General features: G+C 42.9%; 1 protein-coding gene across 1 annotated transcript in view; it reads right to left on the bottom strand.

Moving 5' to 3' along the window:
- Nucleotides 1-9776: 9776 nt before the first annotated feature.
- Nucleotides 9777-23970, bottom strand: part of LOC139658117 (CSC1-like protein 2) — a 21688-nt gene continuing 7494 nt past the window's right edge. The window contains exons 6-15 of the mRNA XM_071536157.1: nt 22651-22804; nt 19841-19947; nt 18748-18834; nt 17407-17472; nt 15953-16115; nt 15217-15322; nt 14649-14816; nt 12098-12213; nt 11540-11623; nt 9777-10797 (exon numbers count right to left, since the gene is read on the bottom strand). Coding sequence (XP_071392258.1) covers nt 10618-10797; nt 11540-11623; nt 12098-12213; nt 14649-14816; nt 15217-15322; nt 15953-16115; nt 17407-17472; nt 18748-18834; nt 19841-19947; nt 22651-22804 — 1231 coding nt within the window. The 3' untranslated portion in view covers nt 9777-10617. The remainder of the gene's footprint in view (nt 10798-11539; nt 11624-12097; nt 12214-14648; nt 14817-15216; nt 15323-15952; nt 16116-17406; nt 17473-18747; nt 18835-19840; nt 19948-22650; nt 22805-23970) is intronic.

Below are 23970 nucleotides of genomic sequence, written 5' to 3'. Positions count from 1 at the left end.
CATCTCCTACCATACTTATGCAGATGACACACAACTCTACATAACAGTCTCACCACATGACTACAGTCCTTTACATCTGCTGAATAACTGCATTGAACAAATCAATGAGTGGATGTGCCAGAATTTTCTACAGCTGAACTCAGAAAAAACTGAAATAATTGTTTTTGGCCCCAAATAAGAAAGATTAAAAGTCAGTGCTCACCTTGACCTCATGACACTAAAACCTACAAATCAAGCTAGAAATCTTGGTGTGTTTATGGACTCGGACCTAAATTTCAACAGCCACATAAAGACAATTATAAAATCAGCCTACTACCACCTTAAAAACATAGCAAGAATTAAATGATTTTTATCTAAAAAAGATACAGAAAAACTAGTTAATGCGTTTATTTTCAGCAGGTGTCTTCACAGGTCTTAGCAAAAAATCAATCAGACAGCTGCAGCTCATACAGAATGCTGCTGCCAGAGTTCTCACTAACACCAAGTAAAGGGAGCACATTACACCGGTCCTCAAATCACTGCACTGGCTTCCTGTGTGTCAAAGGATAGACTTTAAAATCCTATTACTAGTCTATAAAGCACTAAATGGTCTCGGGCCCAAATACATTTCTGATTTTCTTGTACGTTATGAAGCATCCAGACCCCTCAGGTCATCTGGAACAGGTTTACTCAGTGTTCCCAGGATCAAAACCAAGCAAGGTGAAGCAGCTTTTAGTTTCTATGCTCCCCACCTGTGGAACAAGCTTCCTGAATACCTGAGGTCTGCTAATACTGTCAGCTCATTTAAATCAGGGCTTAAAACATTATTGTTTACCGCAGCTTTCCAGTAAATTAAATATGTAACTTCTTTTTAATCTTTAACTGTTTATTTGCTTGTTTTTGTTTTTATTGTCTTTTAAATGCAATTTTAATGTCTTTTTGTCTTCTTGCTTTTAATGTCTTTAAATGCAATCTTAATGTCTATGTCTATGTCTATTTCTATGCCCTTTGTAAAGCACTTTGAATTGCCTTGTGTCTGAATGGTGCAATATAAATAAAATTGCCTTGCCTTGCCTTACCATCAGTCACTGTAAAAGAGTGGATTGTATGTAAGATAAGATCAGATAAGGTAAGATGGCACTTTATTGATCGCTTTGGGGGAAATTCAGGGGTGTAAACAGTAGAGTTTGGTAGAAGACATTTGCTGTTAGGATGATTGGTGTATTGTTTGGTGCTTGTCTGTTAGGACTCATCATAAACAATATAAGAAAATAGAGCCTGATGACATCATCCTTGTGGGCGGTCCCTTGTAAACTGCTTTACAGATTAACAACGAAAAACTTCATTCTCTTCATTGGGTTGTCGCTCCTCAATCCCCGAAGGTGAAGTTGGATCTATTCCAGACTCACTTTGGTTTGAGTCGTCACTCTGGGGGTGTGTGAGTGTGTGGCCCAATCCCAATGCCCCCCCTAAACCCTAAACCCTAAACCCTAAGCCCTGGGCCCTGAGCCCTCACAGACTTAATTGACGTCACCTGTGTGCGCAGCTGTAGTGCCTGAGTGTGAGAAGTCATGAGGCTCGAAATGGTTCAGGAGGAATGGGACAGCACTTTGTGGTTTTACGTTGCCTTGACGACATCAGACGTTGATATCGTCCGTCAATTAATCAATTCGTAATTTACTCTTTGTTTGCGCTTTTGTCTAAACAACATTATTGAGCTAAAATGAAAAAAAAAAAAAGATGAATAATGTTAAATAGGCCTAGGTATATGTTTTTCAACATTGCAAAGTTTATACTGTGCTAATGGATATAGAAAATACTCTACACTATGTAAAATATGTAAAAAAAAAAAAAAAAAAAAAAAAAAAAGATAACAAAAAAGAAACAGTAGGAGGCACCTTGAAAGCAAAGGGTACTTTTAATAAAGCTTAATGAGAACAAATAAGCACATAAGAAAGGCTATATTAGGCTACATGCTGCTTATATTAGCAGCATCTAACATCCTTCCTAAACAAAACTTAAACTTTCTTTTTTTTCAAATGAGCTGTTTATTCTGTTTTAATGTTGCAATGTTTTCTCTTTTAACTGTATCTTGCATATAGTTTCACCCTTCATTCCTGTTTCTAAGTTCTTGTTAATTGTTTTTTGTTTATTTTTCCTTAATTATGTTTTTTTTTCTTTTGTATCGGTTGTATTGGCTGATATTTTCCACATACATGAATATTAACGTCACAAACGCTATGAACTGTGGGTAATTCCCTCACGCAAAATCTGCAGAAATGCGGACTTGAAAAGTTTGCATGAAGGGCTCATAAAGTCCACCAGTGAGCCCTCGCACACTTACCGATTTCACAGTGGGACGTCCTGAACCCTCGCGGGAACGCACGTCAAAGTCCGTGAGTCTGTGAGTGCAGACATTGGGATTGGGCCTGTGTGTGTGTGTGTGAACAGCATGGGTTCAGAGCCACAGGCTGGACTGATGAGATTTAAATATGAACTTACTCTTCTTTTCTTTCTGTGTTCATGTCACCCTCACATCTTTCTACAGGATTTAAAATTCAAACAGTTTCCTAAAGCAGCTTTGAGAAAGTTTGAAAAGTTCCAAACCAGCAGCATGAAAAGAAGGAAAACTGGATTCTATATTCTGATTCAGCAATTTTTTGATTTTAACAAATCGGAGGGTTCTTTGAGTCCCCGCTACCCAAACTAAAGAACCCAGTGTGGAACCTTAGGTGGAACCCAGAGTCAGTGTTGTGTGGGTCAGACCCGACGGTCTGCAGGTTTTCACTCCAACTAAACACTACAGCAGCTCATTTCACTGAATAACAAGTATATGGGCTTTTCACACAGCACTTAGCTCAGGGCTAACCTGGGCTAACAAACGTTTCACACAGGCCAATTACAGAAGTAAAGGAGTGTTAATGTGAAACATGCAGTGAACTGAGCGGAGACCGTTCCTGTTTCAGCAGCTTGGCAGACTGGAGCTGGAGCGGCAGATTCCTCCAGAGTTTTTACTAACAAGTAAACATTTCGTCCCTCACAGATGATGCAGGCACTCCTTGGACCAATCAGTAACAAGTAAACCAACGTTGTAGCGCCCCCCTCAGGCCAGTCAGTAACTTGCAGACCAATGAACCGAGTACTGACACATCATTCCTCAAAGGTTCATCAAAACCTGATCAGTGGTGTCAGAGTCCCTCTGATTTCATCATGGAGGGAAACAAACCTCCAGCCAGACAGGAGGAGCTGCTGAACTGAGTGGAACCTGCAGACTCATCATGGCTGATGTGTGATCAGCTGTTGGTTCTGCTGGGAGAACTTCTGCTGTCTGTCTGGAGGTGGTGGGTCTAATTCAACCAATCATCTGGGAGAAGAACCACTTGATAACCCCAGTGACCAAAATCTGATTGATTTATAATGTCAGCTTGTTAGCTAGCTAACCATAGTATCTGGTCAGCTAACCATCACTGTCTTGTTGTTAACACATGATAGCACACTAGCTCACGTATCTAGTAGCAGCTAGCGTTAGCATGTTCACATTAACATCAGTGTGTTTGCTGGCTAGTTAGCTAGCTAACAGTTTGTTCAGGTTAACTGAGCTGACTCTTCTCAAGCTCCAACCATAAAACAACAGAAACACTTGAAGGATGAATGCCAATTTTATTGATCAAGGAACAGAAATATGACAAATGTTTCACTGTACATACAACCTGGAAACCAAGGTAAAAATAAATAGTGTACACAGCAACAAATTAATCGTGTGAAATGGAACAATAGTCTCAAACTGTTCGATTGAAGAAAAAATAAGTGTGATTATATGCTATAGTCATATTAGACACTGCTGATGAACTGGAGGAGATGAAACTAGCGGATCTGAGGAGGAAGTGCAGTTCGATGGCTATTTACAGACATTTTGTTTTTATACACATCCCATCGGAAGCTTGTAGCCGACCATCGCCTGGCCCGATAATTCATGTAGCATTTCACACAAATTTGTCTTGAGTTCACATTCTTCTTTTCATAACTTAAATAACTTTAGCAACAATTTAAAAAACTAAGAAAAACAACAAAGGTCAGTTGATGATATATTAAAAACCCCAGTTACATGTTACAACAGCATTGTCACAGCTATCAACATTTCTTTAATACATATTCGGTATCAAATACTTCAAAGCTTGAATAGGCTTTGTGTTGCCGAACATCCTTTTGCAATTTACAAAAATATCTCCAAGCCTCTTATTAGAGACTGAGCGTCTTCGGTTCCCTTAAAAGAGAGAGAGAGCGTCTTTAACCCGGCGGTTCTCAACCTTTCAGCTCCTTCAGCTCTGTTACAGCCACAGTGTGACCTTTGACCCTGTAGGATTTACATTTTTTATTTCAGGCTGTTTCACTTGATCAATTACTACAAGAAGCCTAGAGGCTGTAGATATTAATTTCACAAGAAAACACATTACTTGTAAAGATTAAAAACATGATGATAAATCTGATTATTGGAAGTATATTTTTTCACATTGTATTCCCCCCCAGGTTGAGAACCACAGTGTTAACACAGCAGCCTCTCCATCCAGACCTCTTCAAGGTGAGAGAACTCGGTTCACAGACTCAGTTAGCTTTCCTTTAGTAGCATGTGCGTACAATCATGACCGGAGCGCCGAGACGCTCTGCTGGAAGTGAAGAGGAAAATTCAAAAAAAAGATTTGACACAAAAACGCTTCAGTTTCTCCAGCGTGTAGCCACAGCAGTCCAACAGGTGAGTTACGGTTCTGCGTTGCTTCTCAGAAGCATTTTCCCAGCAGGCTTAGCGTTGTTTCCACAGCTGATCACAGGTCTGTTTACTGCGTTCTTAGTGGCTACAGCTTTCATAGTCTAGCTCTGTGTCAACACACAACACTCCAGTGTCAGACAGAAACCAAAATAAAATAAGCAAACAAAAACTGATGTAAACATTATTTTTTGGAAAACAAAGAACACCTGAGACTATTTTTTTTGTCCTTACATCGCTGCGCTAAAGCAGTAGTCGTGTTGTTAGCTAAAAGTGTTTCGTTGCTATTGCAATGTTGCGGATGCCAACTGGTTCAGCTTCCTTTTATTGTTCTAACATGGCAACCCACCTTCCCATCCCCCAAAACATAAGAGTCATGAGCCAATAAAACACTCAGGTGCACAGAGGGATCAGAGCATCTTCTCTCTGGTCTGTGCACTCTGGACTGGGACAACACAGTTTGTCACTTTTCAACATGTATGTTAATATAATGTGGAGTTAACGTGTCACATGATGCTGAAGAGGGAAACTCCTCCTCAGCCTCATGTTGTTCACAGCTGCTCTGGTTTAGTTCAGTGTAGCGCTGCAGACCGTTTCTGCTTTATCCAATAAAGTGCAATTCAAACACTATGAGATTCTCCAAAAAAACAAAGTGAGACCTATTTGGTGTCACTGGCCAGAAAACTACATTTCCTATGGAGCAACGCAGCGACGTGTCGACCAATCAGATAACTTGCCGCTCAGTTGGAAAAGCAGCATCAACAAGCTAGCTGCTGGTGAACAGTTTAAAACGCAGCTGGACTGAGCGCGCTCACTGCGCTAGAGATGGAGGCGCTACATGATGACACACTGACATGCAACCAAATCTGTAGTTCGTTAGACATTAACAATCGATAATATACAATATAAAATAAATGTACAGGATTTGCATTAGAGAACTTGCATAACAACACTGTGATTAAAGCTAAAATCTGGAAATCGATTGTAGGACAAAATTACTATTGTTATCTGTGAAGAGTGTGAAAGAAATGTCTGTTTTACAGCATCAGACTCCTGAAGTTTATTAACATGTTGTGTTCAAAAGTAACAAATTGTCGCTGCCCAGTGAAAATCTTGTATCTCCAAACTGTAAACTTATCAGGAACTAAAAAACAGCCTTGTTTTATCCGGTGGGTTTGACTGTTTCAGCAGACAGAGGGGGAAGAGGAGCAGAATCCTTCAACTGAAGATAAAACATGAAAATCACCAAAACTACGAGGTTTTCACAGGACAACAGCTGTGTGTCGTCCCAAACTGTTGGAAAGAGGATGACAGTTATGATTTATGATTCTTATTCACCACCATTAAAATGTCACCTACCACAGATTTAAACACATGGGGCCTCGGCACCAATCAGTGTCCGATTTTAACTGTTTGGCTCATCTGCCAATAAAAATAACCCGCCAATAATTATTTTTACAGGACAAAATAATTTATATACATTTTTCATAGAAATATGTCATTTTCAAAGTTTGAAGAAATTTAGATGCCGCTACCAACAGACAGCCAATCAGCAGCCTGTTTGATACAGAGCCATAATTTTGCTTCAATTTGATTGGCTGACAGTCAGAGAGAATGTACGGTGGCCAGCAGGGACAAAGTTGGAGAACAGAAAAAGACCAAAGACTGAATATAAATGAGACAGTCAAATATTATCGTCTCTAAGAGTTTAGACCTTACTGATTTATCCAAAGATCTTTTTTTTTTAACTCGGACCCGCTGCTGCCGTACCATAACAATCCACTTCACCTCACATCCACTTGAAGAGATGAAGGATAAATCTGAGCGGTGGTGAACTCTGGATCGGTCTGATGAATCCAACACATGCTCACATCCCTCTGGATCCAGAGAGGGAAAGTGACTCTTCAGATCACAGCAGCAGCTTCAAACCAAACCTCAGCAGCCAACTAGATTTTTAGAATATAATCAGACTCTACACAACGGCTCCCTGCCAGAGAAGACAAACCTACCAGACTTTATCAGCATTTGGATGGTGGCTGGTGGTAATTTCCCATCGTTCCTCTATTCAGAAGCTTCCCAGCTGGAAGGTGGTGAACTATCTACGCTCCGCTCCCTCCTTCAGACCTGATGCTGCTGTCCAGCCTCCAGCAGGGGGCGCTACAAGGCCAAACAGCCCAAATACCACAGTTTTTGTCCTAGAAAGTGCTAAACCAGTTAGCCAGCGCTACAGCCAGGCCACCATGCTGCTGCCTTCTCACCGATCTCATCTAACTCATCGAACTCACCAAACTCATCGATCTCACCAAACTCATTGAACTCACCAAACTCATTGAACTCACCAAACTCATCGAACTCACCAAACTCATCGAACTCACCTACCCGTCTGATTGCACCTCGACTGCATCTCTTGAGATGCAAAGAAATGGGATCCTCTTTCTCGATAGCCCTAAGCTAACTACATGGTGTCTTCCACACCTTCGTACAGTACAAGCTGCTCTGCACCGAACTGTTGATGGGATTAAGAACCAGGAAGTGTCGCTAGCTCTTGGAGCTGTTTGGATATATTTATCACACAACAATCCTCACTTAGATTCTACTAAGGCTACATAATCCAGTTTAAAACCAAGTGTCACTTTTGAGGCTCAAAAGGCCTTTACACACCCTCCTTGATAAATTCAAATTACCATTGAGAAGAATTGAGATTCTTTGAGCTATTACAACGTACCATTGCATGAGTTTGGGGTTTGTCCAAACATCCTGAGAACGTAAAGGAATAGTTCACCCAAAAATTAAAATTCAGTCATTATCTACTCACCCCAATGCCAGTAGAAAATCGGGTAAAATTTGTTCTTCCATACAACAGCCCCGGAGATCCCCGGAAGAATGTTTGATGTCCACTTTAGTCTCTGTTCTGTATGTGTTCTACACAGTGTAATACATGCAGCGTTTCTAGGTAAAAATGGCAAATTGTATGGCATTTTTCATTATTATTATGACATCAAACATTAATATGGGTGCTCACTTATTGAATTTGACGATTAAATACAAAGCAATTGGTTTAAAACAGTATTTCTACCTATTTTCAAATCTCACGCTTTTATTTTGAAGGTTAAACGGCCAAACCGGAAGTCTTGTTTCTGCTAATTGGAGCTAGTCTTACCTGTCGAGGCCGGGGTGGCAAACTTGACATATTTTGAAATAACAGCTAGAGGCGATTTCAGCTAAATAATGGTGTAAACGGATCTGTTGGCTTCAGGAGACTTGGATTATGCTGTGAGAGCTGCATGGAGACATTTTATAGTTATTTTCTATTTTTTTAAATTTTTCTATTCTATTGTTTTGAAGTCTGAAGACAGGTCTCCTGCAGCTTCAGTTGTTTTGGAGAAATTTGCAATGTTCTTCTTCCGGGGATCTCCGGGACTGTTGTATGGACTAACAAACTTTACCCAATTTTCTCCTGGCATGGTAGATAATGACTGAATTTTCATTTTTGGGTGAACTGTTCCTTTAATCAAGACTGCGTTCAGACAGCCAGCAGCCACATCACCATCCTGCGGTCCGATGGACGATCTGAGCTCGCTGGCTGCCAGCTGCAGCTCTGGTCGTGTCTCAGTGATGGCGGGGCATCATTTCTGCCGACAAACATGGAAAGGAGGCCAGCCTGGTCGGCTTCAGCCGCGTTTCTCTGAGACTTTCAGGAGCTGTGTGAACTGATGGTGAAGAAATTAAGGAAACAAAGAGCCTCAAAAGCCATATTTTCTTCAAAGTGAGAACCACTTCAAATACACAACACCTGCTGTCTTGGTGAGGTTAAGGGGAACATGTGTAAAGCCTGACCTCGGGTTTGAGCCGGTCTGGTTTCGCAGCATCCAGCCTGCCTTTTCTCTTTCACAGCTTCACTTCAGAAGATCAGGACCGGCTGCAGTCAGACACCAAGAGATTCACAGCTAAGTGACTTCTGTAGTTAACGACCTACAGAGGCAGCAGCTCCATCCTGAAGTCCCTCCATCCTGCTTCTCTTCTGCTTTAGCACTGCAGTGGAAACCAAAGCCTTTTCCTTCCTTCCTGAACTGAACTGAACAGGCGAATTGGATCACAAAACTTGTGCTTCTCAAGCAGCTGGTGGCCTTCATATTGCTGAAAAGAGATCAAATTTGAATTTTTCAATATATTCCTGTTAGGTTTAGGCTTGCAGTGCAGTAATGATGCAGTGACAAGAGGGACTTGTTTCATGGCTCCATCTGTAGACGATGTGGAACTTGAACTTGATTTATATGTTGAACATGAGCGTTTTCATACTAAAGTGAAGGAAAGCATTTAATTTGCCTAATTCTATTGTGGACCAAGTTTGTAATTGAAAGACACTGATTTGAAAAGTAGCAACATGTCTTCCCACTGGTGTTTTGGTTAGTTGGTAATGTTTTGAATCCTTCATGGTGGAGGTTGGTGTACAATAAGCTACTGGACACACAGTGCGCACTTTAAAACACAGACGAAACAAACATTTTCCCTTGAGAGTCCTGACAACTTCAGGTGTTGAAGGTAGACTGTGGAATGAAAAGCGCTGCTCTTCCCGGATCTACTCAAGCTCAAACTACTGAACTACTGCTGGAATTGTCAGAGTTCTCCATAATATTCTCTTGATGAATTCGAGTTTTGCCTACTAAACCTACATACACACAAAAATCCCTATTCCCTTTTCAGGTGTACATATTCATGTTTTAAGGTAGTAGAGGTGAAATCAAAACAAGAAAAGAAAAAAGAGCATCGTTATGTCAGCGGCTTGCCTCTGCGTCCGACAGCTCAGCCTCGAGGAGCGGTCCGTTTGACGTGGAAATGGTCCAGAATGCAAAGCGGCAGCAGCGATGACTCTACTCGTCTAGCAGGTAGGAGATGTGCTGCAGAGACTGGGAGGAAATCTGGCGAGTTCACTGGCTGCTGACGGTTCTGCAACAACCGACATCGCTCAGAGACGGCGGCGTCAACGTTTATCCACGCAGCACTTTTTAAAAACGTGCAGCGAATGCGTGGCTGATCAAAAAGAGTCAGGGTGATGCTTCCAACAAACCAGCGCCAGCGTGAGATGAAGAGCCTGATCCAAGACCTTTGAACTCATCGTACATCTCGACGCCAAAGACACGAGTTGCAGAAGAAAACTTGTTATCAGAGCAAACGGGGGAAGGGAGACTGCGATCCGTCTGGGCGAGCGAGGCTTCTACGACTATGAGAGCGAGCGGTTGGTGAATTCGGGGGTTGCTTTGCATTCTGATGTTGGAGAACGGTTCTTTCTTTCTTTCGGAGCGCGTGTGCTTGAAGCGTCGACTTCCACCGGGCCGAGCCTGAAGCCGAAGCGCCAGGTCGAGTCCCGGAAACCCATCATGGGATCAGGAGTCAAGACACGAGAGAGACGGACAGAGACGAAACTGAAACCCGACCCAGGCACGAAGTTTCAACCCCCACCCAAAAACAAAAAGAAAGAAAAACTTTTGGCTTTGTGATTATGTACAGTGTCTTTCTACGAGTTAGTTTGTATGTCACAGGTTCGATCCCAGTGACTCCATGGTTTCCACAGATGTGCAGGACGTGATGAGGGCGACCCGGCCGGGGTCGAAGGTCGGGGTCGGGCCGCCGAGCTGGGAGGGGGAGGGGCCAACCGGATAGATCTGGATCAGTCTGAGGCTCCAGAACCCACTGAGGTCAGGTGTGTGTGTGTGTGTGTGTGTCTGGGATGTCTATCAGAGTCTTTTACATTACAGTGTGTGTGTGTACCGGTTTTCCAGTTAGTTCTATTGTATGACTGTTGTGTAGATGTGAGATGCCTCCTGCTGACAGCATGTGCTTCACCCCCCCGACCCCCCCGACCCCCCCTCCTCCGGCTACTGGTGAACCTCGTTGGCGATCAGACTGTCCTCCCCCGACTGGAAGTCGGCCTCGTTGATGCTGTTTCCTCCGTTCAGCATCTCCTCGTCCTGGGAGGAGCCTCGGTCCTCCTCGCCGCTGCCGCCGCCCGGCTCGTCCGAGTTTGGGTCCTGGAGAACCTGAGCGATGTACATCTGCTGCTGCTGCTGCTGTGGAGCCAGAACACACAGGGTTAACACACCGAGTTAACACACCGAGTTAACACACAGGGTCGACACACAGGGTTAACACACAGGGTCGACACACAGGGTCGACACACAGGGTCGACACACAGGGAGTCAGTCTGATAAAAGCTCACGGAGTTCACACTGCGAGCAACTCGTCATGTCAGGTCCGTCCAGTCTCTTCCTCCTGAGCTGAGCGACGCTCAACAAGCTTTTCAGATTTCTGATTTCTGTGCTTCCTTGTTTCTCTACTGATGTGATTTTGTTTCAAGAACAACAGGAGAAGGCTGATTACAGCCATGTAAAGGTAAATTTATTGTTTTGTTTTGTTTTTTCTTCAATTAAAGCTACCTAATTAGCGCTTGCTATCTAGCTTTGTTCACTCATTCAGACGGCATAACGTTATGACAGGCAAAACCAAAGCAACAAAAAATACGATTGCCTGTTCAACACTTTGCAGCTGCAGACCGCTACAGAGCCTTTGGCTCCGCCCACAGTCGCTCGCAGTGTGAACACACCTGTCACACACCAGACCAGGTTTCCTGATGCGAACAGATCGCCTCCACACTCTGTCTGTGAGAAGTGTGTAATCACATCATAACTGATGTCAGTCATGTCGCCACAGGTGTCACTTTTTTCAAATGGGGAGACAAACTCTCCATTTATTCTTGATCATGAACTTTTCTGTAATGTGGTTCGCTCCTGATCCACATACCTGAGATTTATTAGTGGGGGAGGAGGAGGGACGAGCGGGGCGTCCATTTTCTACTCCATCCACATCGTTCTCCTTGGTGTCAATCTGAGAGAGAGAAGACAGATAAACTGGGTTAGAGAGATGATTTCAGAAAGCCAAGGGCCTAAACTTAAGATAAGATAAGATAAGATAAGATAAGATAAGATAAGATAAGATAAGATAAGATAAGATAGCACTTTATTGATCCCCTTGGGGAAACTTCTCCTGTCATGTAAGATACGATACGATCAAGAGCACAACAAACAGGAGGTCGTTTCCAACTCCCATTACAGAAAAAATGTGAGCTTCTCTTCCAAATGTCAGAAGGCAACGGGGCTTATGGGAAATGTAGTCTTAATGTGGAGAAACACTAGAACTAACAATACAGCTGGTATGAGATAGAGGCGACCAATCGACTTCACTCTCATTGGTTTGCAGTTATTAGACCAAGAGACCAAGATTAATATGATAATGGCAGATTGATGTTAAAATGCTCCACATAACACCTTTAATTACAAATCAATGTAATAATGAAAGTACCTTGTAGTTGTGAGCGCTGAGGTACTTGAAGTGTCCGAAGCAGACGTGCGAGAGACAAACCACGATGGTGACGATCAGCACCACCAGGGTGAACATGGAGGTCGGCGTCTTGAAACCTGGGAGGGGATTAGCCGTTAGCAGCTAGCATGGAGCTACATGGGAAACTGCGGAGAGGAGCGGAGCGTCCCGTGGTCCAAAGGTCACAGGTTCAAAACATTCTGTCCTGTCCAGCATGTAGAGGAGGGGAACCAGCTGAACTAGTTTACCTTTCATGTAGTTAATCTCCTGTTCAGGCTGACATTAAACTTCATGAAACATCACAGTTACATCACAGTAGTTTCAACTGATGGAAATGAGTTCAAGGCGGCGGCCACACTGATCAGAGGGTTAGGGTTAGGGTTAGACAGAATTATTGATGATAGATGTGTGTGTTGGTTTGTTCTGAGCGTCAACATGGCGGCGAGGCAGAAGAACAGGAAGCTTTGCTCATAATGAAGAAACAGACTCTACAGTATAAACTCAATCAGAAACTGATCTGAAAACCTCCACCAGGCTTTCTCTGTTTGATCTCTGTGTTCGCCGCTAGTTTCTACAGAACAAACGTAGGAACGATCTGATTGGCTGAACGGACGCTGACTAATCCGTCCATTCAGAAAAAGTTCAGCTGGTTGAACTTTCTGTCAATCAAACGGATGGAAATCTGACGGACGGAGCGTCATCAGTCGGTCAGAGTGACCGCTGCCTCAGGCCTTTTAAGGAAAGAAAAGCATAAATAAAATCTTTTCTCAAAGTAGAGTTGAATTTGTTCATATTGGTGTCTGTTTGCCTCATGATGACACTGGATCCCGACCAACTCCATCCATCCATCCATTATTCCTACTCAGGGTCACGGCGGCCTGGAGCCTATCCCAGCATGCACTGGACGGAAAGCAGGGAAACACCCTGACCAGGATGCCAGTCCATCGCAGTCACACGCTCACATTCAGGCTTTTGGGCAATTTAGAGTCAACAATCCACCTGACCTGCCTGTGTTTGGACTGTGGGAGGAAAACCAAGCGAACATGAGGAGAGCATGAGGAGGGCATGAGGAGGGCATTAGGGGAACATGAGGAGAGCATGAGGAGAACATGGGGAGAACATGAAGAGATCACAAGGAGAATATGAGGAGAACATAAGGAGAACATGAGAGCATGAGGAGAACATGACGAGAACATGAGAACATGACAAGAATATGAGGAGAACATGAGGAGAAGAGGAAGTGAATATGAGGAGAACATGAGGAGAACATGAAGAGAATATGAGGAGAAGATTAGGAGAAGATTAGGTGAACATGAGGAGAAGATTAGGAGATTAGGTGAACATGAGGAAAACATGAAGGGAACATGAGGAGAACATGAAGAGAACATGAGGAGAAGATGAGGTGAACATGAGGAGAACATGAGAGCATGAGGAGAATGTGCGGTGAACATAAGGAGAACATGAGGTGAACATGAGGAGAGCATGAGGAGAATGTGAGGTGAACATAAGGAGAACATGAGGTGAACATGAGGAGAGCATGAGAGCATGAGGAGAATGTGAGGTGAACATAAGGAGAACATGAGGAAAACATGAGGTGAATGTAAGGAGAACATAGGGAGAACATGAGGAGGAGATGAGGTGAAAATTAGAAGATGAGGAGAACATGGGGAGATGATGAGGTGAATATGAGGAGAACATGAGGAGAATGTGACGTGAATGTGAGGAAAAGATGAGGAGAAGATTAGGTGAACATGAGGAGAACATGAAGAGAACATGAGAGCATGAGGATAATGTGAGGTGAACATAAGAAGATGAGGTGAACATAAGAAGATGAGGAGATGAGGAGAAGATGAGGTGAACATGAGGAGATGAGGTGAAGATTAATTAATTTCAACCCAAAAAAAATGCTTTCCCTGATATATATATTATTGAAATGTCCTTAATTTCTCATCACATAAACATTAATTATCCATTAAAAATAACATCTTTAATAAAGTAAGGTTAGTATCATGGGTTTATAAGGGATTTATTCATGGGCTGGTTCACAGAGACTCTAGAAATTAAGGGATTTTTCATGTCTTTTGTGCAGGTTTACAGGTTATTAATGAGTTATTAATGAGTTATTAATAGAAAAGTTCCCGTCTCCCGGAATGTTACATTAAATTAGAAAGTAAACAGTCAAACATTAAGGAGAGTTTAAGGAGGTTTTGATGGGTCTCCTCCATTAATAACTCCCTTAACTCATTTTAAGGGGATTTTGCATGAATTAAGGGGTGAATTAATGTAAATGTAAGGGGATTTTAAGGGATTACTGGTTTGTAGAGTATTTTACTTATCTGTTATTATTTTACCTTCATTGTTTTTGTCTCTTTTGTTGTTTCCTTGTTTTAAATGTTTGTTTGTGTTCTTACTTCTCTGTCCAGAGAACTTCATTATGAAGTCGACGTCAGAGTGTGAGTGTCAGGGGTCGGGGTCGGGGTCGGGGTCAAGGTCAGGGTCGGGGTCGGGGTCAAGGTCGGGGTCGGGGTCGTACCTGTGCGCACGGTGGAGAAGAAGAGCAGCCAGAAGAGGCAGAGGATGGGCGCTGCCACCACCTGGGTCACGGCTCCAGAGTGGATCTTCTTGTCCAGTTTGGATGGCAGGTAGGCGTAGTACATGTTGTATCGGTCCACCAGGTGCTTCAGCAGCATGTACATCAGACCTGAGGGAGACCAGGAGGTGAGCTGCTGCTCCACACAGACCAAAATACATCTGTAGTACCAGTGCAGTACCAGTGTAGTACCAGTGCAGTACCAGTACAGTACCAGTGCAGTACCTGTGCAGTACCAGTGTAGTACCGGTGCAGTATCGGTGCAGTACCGGTGCAGTACCAGTGCAGTAGCAGTGCAGTAGCAGTGTAGTACCAGTACAGTACCAGTGTAGTACCAGTGTAGTACCGGTGCAGTATCGGTGCAGTACCGGTGCAGTACCAGTGTAGTACCAGTGTAGTACCGGTGCAGTATCGGTGCAGTACCGGTGCAGTACCAGTGCAGTACCAGTGCAGTACCAGTGCAGTATTGGTGCAGTATCAGTGTGTACTGGTCCGGTCCAGCTGAACTCACCGAAGGGGACGATGATGGGACAGGTGATGCTGTAAGCCATCACTACTGTGAAGACATTCATCATCCAGGCATAGGCTGCTCCAAACTGGAACTCATAGGCCTGGTGCTGTTGGGGGGGGGGGGGGGGGGGGCAGACAGAGAGAGAGAGAGAGAGAGAGAGACAAAGGGAGAGAGAGGGAGAGAGAGAGAGAGAGAGAGAGAGAGAGAGACAGAGAGAGAGAGACAGAGAGAGAAAGAGAGAGAGAGAGATGTCACTGTCGTTTTTTAAATCACTTCTTAAAACTGATCTTTACAGAGTCCCTATGTGTTTTTATCCTGTTCATTTCACTACTTACCTTCTGTTACTACTTTTTATCTTGTTTGAATTTATTTTTCCGAGTTTGACATTTGCTTTCGTTTGACTGTTTATACAAATTAAGTCATTGTTATTAAGTATTAAGTAAAACATTATTAAGTAAAACAGCCTGAAAAAGGAAAATAAAAATCACTATTTGTTGTCACAATTCACCATTCTGTGCATCTACACCTGCAACAAGGACTTAGGAGTTATTTTTTCACTTATATATTTATTTACTCTATTGTTTCTACCCAGTAATCCTTTTATCGTGTGGTGCTGTTGATGTTGCTTTTATGATGGTTAAAGCTTTTAACCTTAGAAAGTGATCTGAATAAAAACGTGACAGTAAAGTTCTGTGAAGTAAAACGCTGTGTCATCATGAGCGTGGATCCCGCTCACCCTCTTGACGTTGCGGCGGTCTGCGGCGGAGCGAGCCAGGCAGAGGCGGATCATGTACATCAGCAGGCCGGGGATCCGCAGCAGGTCCATGGCGTTCCCGATGAACGCCGAGGCGATGACGTAGTTCACGAAGAACGCTCCGTTGTCCGGGAGGAACACGCATCTGGAGAACCAGCACACGTTACACTGCAGTCTCTAAAGGTTTAATGTCCCGGACCGGACCGGACAAGACCAGACCAGAACAGACCAGAACAGACCGGACCGGACCGGACCGGCTTGAGAGAAGATCAAACTAAACTATTGACTCCTGAAGAGAAACTGAGCTGCAGCAGCAAAGAGCAGCTGATGCGTCTCTGACCCAATCAGAACAGACGGGGATATAAACACCAGAATATGTTAAATATGTTAAACACACTGACAGACCTGACAGACTGGTTCAGCTATTTTCTCTTGTCTTCAGACTTATCAAGATTATTTTAGGATTTTTTTTTAGTAAAATTCAAATTCAAATCATCTGGCAGATAATTTTACCGGTTTCAACAAGTTAGACTTTTCCAAGGAGAATGTAACTTGTTTCATTTTCTTGGTAAAAGTGAAATTGTCTTGGAGAAAGTTTCTTGTTTCCTGATTTTCTTCATTGTTTCATGATGATTTCTTGACAGAAGTCATATTGTCTATAAAGTCATATTGGCTGAATCAAGTGAAATTTACTGAAAGCCGCAAATTATACAACTCCAAACACCTCTTGTTGTCTTTAGGGTGCAGACTCTTATGCATGTAGATTCAAAAAAAGGAAAAGGAGGGATGTCCGCACAACCAAATACATTACAAAAGTTTATTGTTTATTGTTTATTGCCACTGGCCATGACGTTTGCAGACTGAGATTCCAAGGGGTGGAGGTGGGAAAACCTTTAAGGAGGGGGGCTGACAGACTGGATCCACTCCACAGACAGAGTGTCCAAGGCTCTCAATGAAGAATCACTGCTGAATAGTTTTTTGTAAAGTGGGCGTTTCTGAATTCAGGAGCTCTTGTGGATTTTTTATCTCTCTTCATCTTTTTCTATTATCTTCTAATGTATTTTGTTGTTGTATATTGTCTTTGCTCTGTATATTTGCGATTCTATATTATATTGTTATTGTTTATCTCAATTTATCACACGGTTGCTAATTTATGGATATTGGGTATTGTCTATAAATATGGGTCAGTCCCCCATGGGGTGGAAACTCTGATGAAGGCTTCGGCTGGAACACGTTTGTTTCTCAGCTTGCTGCGTACAACAGAATTTGACTAAAAACATGATGAAAGCTGACAGGTCTGGAAACAAGAGAAAAGCACTGGACAGCTCGTCATTTCTTGCAGTGTAGAATTTATGAGTGAAAAACTTGAGAGAAAGTATAAGTATGGATCACAGTGTCATGAGCTGTGCAGGATAACAGTAAACTGCTGGACTCACTCAAACCTGACGGCGGCATCAGCCAGGAACTTCTTGTCAAACAGCCAGCGGAAGAAAACATCCAGACTGGAAAACAGGAGAGAAATATTTCATGAGACGAACAAACAGCTGCTTCGTCTTTTCTGTAAAAACCGTGGAGAGCAGAGATGTTTTGTTCTGTCTGTGTGTCGGTTCACTCTGCAGAACAGATCTTCATCCATCCAGACACACGATCCTTCACCATGACACTCAACATGACCAGGTATGCTAATGACGTTGTTAATTAAGCTAATGAATGCATTAATCAGGAAACATTTCTCTGTCAACACACCTGTCTTCACAGACACACGGTCAGCATTAATATGAACTCTGTTAAAACATTATGGAGTTACAGGAGTTTCAAGAAAACCTGAAACTCATACAGAACAGTGTGAACATCTGAACACGTTCTGCCAGTAAAAAGCTGATTCTACTGATTCTATTGATTCTACTGATTTTACTGAATCTACTGATTTTACTGATTCTATTGATTCTACTGATTTTACCGATTCTACTGACTCTATTGATTCTATTGATTTTACGGATTCTACTGATTTTATTGATTCTACTGATTCTATTGATTCTACTGATTCTATTGATTCTACTGATTTTATTGATTCTACTGATTTTACGGATTCTACTGACTCTACTGATTTTACAGATTCTATTACTGATTCTATTGATTCTACTGATTTTACAGATTCTATTACTGATTCTATTGATTCTACTGATTTTACAGATTCTATTACTGATTCTACTGACTACTGATTTTACGGATTCTACTGATTTTACTGATTCTATTGATTCTACTGATTTTACCGATTCTACTGACTCTATTGATTCTATTGATTTTACGGATTCTACTGATTTTATTGATTCTACTGATTCTATTGATTCTACTGATTTTATTGATTCTACTGATTCTATTGATTCTACTGATTTTATTGATTCTACTCATTTTACGGATTCTACTGATTCTACTGATTCTATTGACTCTACTGGTTTTACAGATTCTACTGATTCTATTGATTCTACTGATTTTACAGATTCTATTACTGATTCTATTGATTCTACTGATTTTACAGATTCTATTACTGATTCTATTGACTACTGATTTTACGGATTCTACTGATTTTACAGTTTCTATTGATTCTACTGATTCTATTGATTCTACTGATTCTATTGACTCTACTGATTTTACGGATTCTACTGATTTTACGGTTTCTATTGATTCTACTGATTCTATTGATTCTACTGGTTCTACTGATTTTACAGATTTTATTAATTCTACTGATTCTACTGATTCTGCTGGTTGGTTCTCACCTGCTCAGGCCGAGCGACGGCAGCAGCAGAACCATGAAGATGAGGAAGGTGTAGCATTTGTGCATCGTGGTCCTGTTCTCCCCCGACCTGCACACACACACACACACACACACACACACACAGGCACACACACACACACACACACACACACACACACACACACACACACACACAGGCACACACAGGCACACACAGGCACACACAGGCACACACACACACACACAGGCACACACAGGCACACACAGGCACACACACACACACACACACACACAGGCACACACACACACACACACACACACACACACACACAGGCACACACACACACACACACACACACAAACACACACACACACACACACACACACACACACACACACACACACACACACGCTGAAAGTTACAGTTCCTCCTTTTCCACTGACTGTTAATAAAGTTTTTCCACTGCACTCGGCTCGGGTCGATATTTGATAATAGTGAATATTGCGATATTCGATATTATCACCTTGTGTTGCTTAGATCACAACTGTGCAACTTTTAAACTTACAAACCTACAATCTACTGGTGGCAAGACAGTAAAAAACTAAAATAATCATAGTTGTGGTGAAACGTGTCATTTTATTTCAGGTGGCTCCTCTAGAACTAGAAATTAGATTTAGAAGAAAAAAATAATAATAATAAATAAATAAATAAAACGCCACACAATATATCATGATATTACATTTTGCATATCGGCCTGTGCTGCACTGTGCTGAATATGATTCAGAAGTTATCATCATGATCATCAGAACTTCTCAACTATGACAAACTGAGAATATTTTACATCTAAACATTATTTATTCAGCTAATTCTCTTTCCAGAGAAACTCCACTGAACTCAACTGTAGAATAAGATTCAGTTTCTGTACATTACAGAAACAAAACCAAGGAGGTCAGAGGTCAGATGGATCACATGCTCCTGAGCCCAGAGGCATGATGGGAGAGAAGTGAAGGAAAGACAGAAGAGCAGAGGGAGGAAAGGCAGAAGCTTTTAGACAAGATGAGACATTTTAAAGAGAGCAGAGGAAGAGGAGACAGGATGTGATGTCACACTGTACCTGGTCCAATGAGCTTCGAAGAAGGCGGAGTAGTAGACGATGGTGGGCAGCAGGGCGGAGAAGGCCCAGAGCAGCAGGGTGGGGAAGAACTGCGTGACGATGGGATTCTGCAGAAAACACAAAGTTCACTTTAATCCACTCTGACCAATCACAGCCGGCCTGGGAACAGACGTCACATGACTCACACGCAGCTCGTTGATTGGACGGAGTTTGAACCTGTCATCCTGCCGCTTCCTGTCACTTTATCTAACATGACGGCTCGTCAGTCTCTTCTTCTGTGGTGTTCACACCAGTTCAGAACACATGAAGAAGAAACAGCTGAATACGAGCATCGGTCCAGACTTCATTTTGTTCTGCTCGGCTTTCCGTCTCCTTCTACCCATAATCCCTTGTGTTTCAGGTGGTTCCCTGTAGTCGGAGTGTCGGTTCTCTTGTTGGAGGACTGAGACTCTCGCTGCCGTTATTTGGAGCCGCCAGAGGTCAAAGGTCATCGTTCACCTGGAGAAACCAACCAGCTGAAGGAGGAGAAGAACCGGATCAGAACATGGAGGAGGATCAGCTCAGCGTCATCGGGCAGGACCTGAACCTGGACTCTGCTTCCCGGTATCTGACGCCTGATCGGCCGTGAGTTTCTCCTCCATGACTACAGACCATCAGATAAACACTTCCTGGCTGCACCCGATTGGACGAACGCTTTCGCTCGTCGGGCCGCCGGATTTCAAACTGGAAAAACAACTGAAAAAAAAACAAAACTGAAAAGTTCAGCGATTTTCAACTAGAAGCTTCAGAGCAGCTGAACAAAGAAGTTCGAGCGTTCTGAAGAAAGAGGCTGAGTGCAACTCTGTCTCTCTCTCCATACGCTCTCTCCTCATACGCTCTCTCCTCGTACGCTCTCTCCATACGCTCTCTCCATACGCTCTCTCCTCATACGCTCTCTCCTCGTACGCTCTCTCCATACGCTCTCTCCTCATACGCTCTCTCCTCGTACGCTCTCTCCATACGCTCTCTCCATACGCTCTCTCCTCATACGCTCTCTCCTCGTACGCTCTCTCCATACGCTCTCTCCTCACCGGGAACAACTGAAAAAAGAGGCTGGTGCTCAGAAAGAAACGCCTCATGGCCTCATGGACTCATGGCCTCATGGCCTCATGGCCTCATGGACTCATGGACTCATGGACTCATGGCCTCATGGCCTCATGGCCTCATGGCCTCATGGACTCATGGCCTCATGGACTCATGGACTCATGGCCTCATGGACTCATGGCCTCATGGACTCATGGACTCATGGACTCATGGACTCATGGACTCATGGCCTCATGGACTCATGGACTCATGGACTCATGGACTCATGGACTCATGGACTCATGGACTCATGGACTCAGCCTGGGGGATCACACCGAGACGTTTTGTCTTCCTGCGGCTCGGCGCCTGACGCTCTTCTCTGGAGACGCTCGTCACGTTTTTCTGGCGGTTTTCAGGCGACATAAAAGTTTAAATATTCTCAACTTTTCAGCACAAGGCGGAGTCGCTCCGCTCGTCAATGTCACATTTGGGCCAGGCAGCCAATCAAATCAAGCAGGAGGCGGGCTTTCCTTCCTGTTCTGATGTGGTTTGATGTGGTTTGATGTGGTTTGATGTGGTTTGATGTGGTTTGATGTGGTGGGACCGGTGGGACGGAGGAAAACAGCTGATATTAGCGGTCTGTAACCCGGAGGCACAGGCAGCTGAGGTGGTCAGGTTCTCAGTGTGAAAACTCCCACTGAACTGCAGCAACATTCCTGAGTTCTCCTGGGGTCTAGAGGGTTAAAAAAATTATTCATGTTTTAAACGGATTTAAAATGTCCTTAAATTTTCCTCAAATCCCTTTGAATTAAATAGTTTTGACTCAGTTTGTCCGCTGAGTTATCAATATAATGTGATTTACATATTAGACACCAGGTGGCTCACAGCAAGGTGGATTTTCAGCTCCATTTTTACATTTTCAGTAAATTATGTAGAGTATTGCAATGTATCATGATACAATCATATGGTCAGGTCCTGTCAACACCCAGCCTTACTGAGGCTGAGGGACGGGGATGGAGACTGAAGAAAGTAAAGAACAGTTTAGTTTCCTCGTGGATCAACATCACGTGTCATCACATAAAATAACTTCCTCCTCAGTAAGACTCTGATATGAACTGTGATGCTCAGATGTGTTTAAGCTCTTTTCTTTTCTCCTGCTTCAAAATGTTCCAACACAGCTGTGAGGAGAAAGTCAGATGTGACAGTGAAGACTTCAGGCTCCAGGCTCCAGGCTCCAGGCTCCAGGCTCCAGGCTCCAGGCTCCAGGCTCCAGGCTCCAGGCTCCAGGCTTCAGGCTCCAGGCTTCAGGCTCCAGGCTCCAGGCTCCAGGCTTCAGGCTCCAGGCTCCAGGCTCCAGGCTCCAGGCTCCAGGCTCCAGGCTCCAGGCTCCAGGCTTCAGGCTTCAGGCTTCAGGCTCCAGGCTTCAGGCTTCAGGCTTCGCTCAGGTTCCCTCCGCCTGGTCCTGGATCAGCAGTCAGGACTGACTTTTTAACAATTTTCCAACTGATTCTGCAGCCTTCTGACTTCACTGACAACACTCTGGTTTATAAACTCTTTCACAGCCTTTCCTCCATGAACCTTCTTGCTGCTCTGTTGTTTATTTTATTCTCATTCCATTTTTATTGTTGTTTGTTTTATTCCTGTAAAGCACTTTGAAAAGAAAAATGCTCTGTAAAGAAAGTTCATTATCATTATTATTATTATTATTATTATTATTATTATTGTGTAAAAGTGTTCCTGGTTCTTACGTTGAGATACTCCACAGGCTTGGTGACGTTGAACTTGTCCATGGTGGAGATGATGATGGCCGGCGTGGTGAGGAAGAAGAGCAGGAGGAAGAGGATGCAGTTGATGATGAAGCAGCGGATCCACCAGGAGATCCCGCCCAGCGACAGGTGCTCCCTGCAGGACACACAGACCACATGAACCACAAGAACCACATGAACCACAAGAACCACATGAACCAGATGAACCAGATGAACCAGACCAGATCCTCTGAGGAGCTGCAGCTTGGTTCAGTCAGACAAGCAGATTTTCTTTGTTTTTTTTACCTGAAACTCATCACTTCATTCATAAGAAATAAAAAAGTAATTTCCAAAACACAACAAAACAACAACAGTCACCACCTGCAGGTCTTTGTTCACCATTTTAAAATCTAGAGGTTTTTGTGTCACATGTGTTTTCATACTGTTCTGTATCAGCTGTGGTCACATGATCCATATTTTTTCATTGTGAATGAAAGTGTTTACATGAGCGCTGAATAAAAGGATGATGTCATGTTTACGCTCCACAGTCTGGAGTCAGAATAAAAGTTTCTGACATATGAAACACAGAATCCACCTCAGGTTTATGTTCTGAACAGAAGTTCTGTTCTGATCCATCAGAAACAACAACAGCTTACTGTTGTTGTTTCTGATGAAGCAGTTTCATCACAACATACCAAAGAGACATCTCCCAAAGACGTTTTGTTTTGTTTTGCCCCCGCAATGTTTGGGTCCTGTAACACCGCAATATGTAATAACACCACAATATTCAATATGTAATAACACTGCAATATGTAATAACACCACAATATGTAATAACTCAACAAAATGTAATACATTTTCACTTCATTATGTAATAACACCCACATTTTGTAATAATCTGCCACATTTTGTAATACACAGCCTGAACGCAATATGTCATAAATTTCCCCGCATTTTGTAATAAATTATCACATATTGTAATGCTTGGTTATTACAAAATACGGGAGTTGCACTTTTTTTTTTTGATGAAAATGTAATAATATGGTGCATTATGTAATAACCAACCAAAATGGATGTCTTCATTCATAAAAATCATTATAACATTATAACAACATGTTTATTTTATGCATTCTAGCATGAATCAGACTGACTCAAAATTCATTTTAAAAAGATACTGTTAGTTCAGTAGATTAAAATCTTTCACTGGTCAAAACTACATGAAGTGTCTCTGTGTTCCTCAGCTTCATGGAACTGGACCTCAGGATTCATAGAGAAAAATATTTTTACAAAATGTGGGGAAATCTGAAGCTTCAATAAAACATC

This window comes from Centroberyx affinis, unplaced genomic scaffold (genome assembly GCF_046629955.1).
Source record: "Centroberyx affinis isolate AG114_WGS23_722 - 3 ecotype Tasmania unplaced genomic scaffold, CSIRO-AGI_Caff_v1 ptg002836l_1, whole genome shotgun sequence".
NCBI lineage: Eukaryota > Metazoa > Chordata > Actinopteri > Beryciformes > Berycidae > Centroberyx > Centroberyx affinis.
The sequence above is the reverse complement of the archived record's forward strand: the minus strand, read 5'-3'. Positions and strand labels throughout refer to the sequence as shown.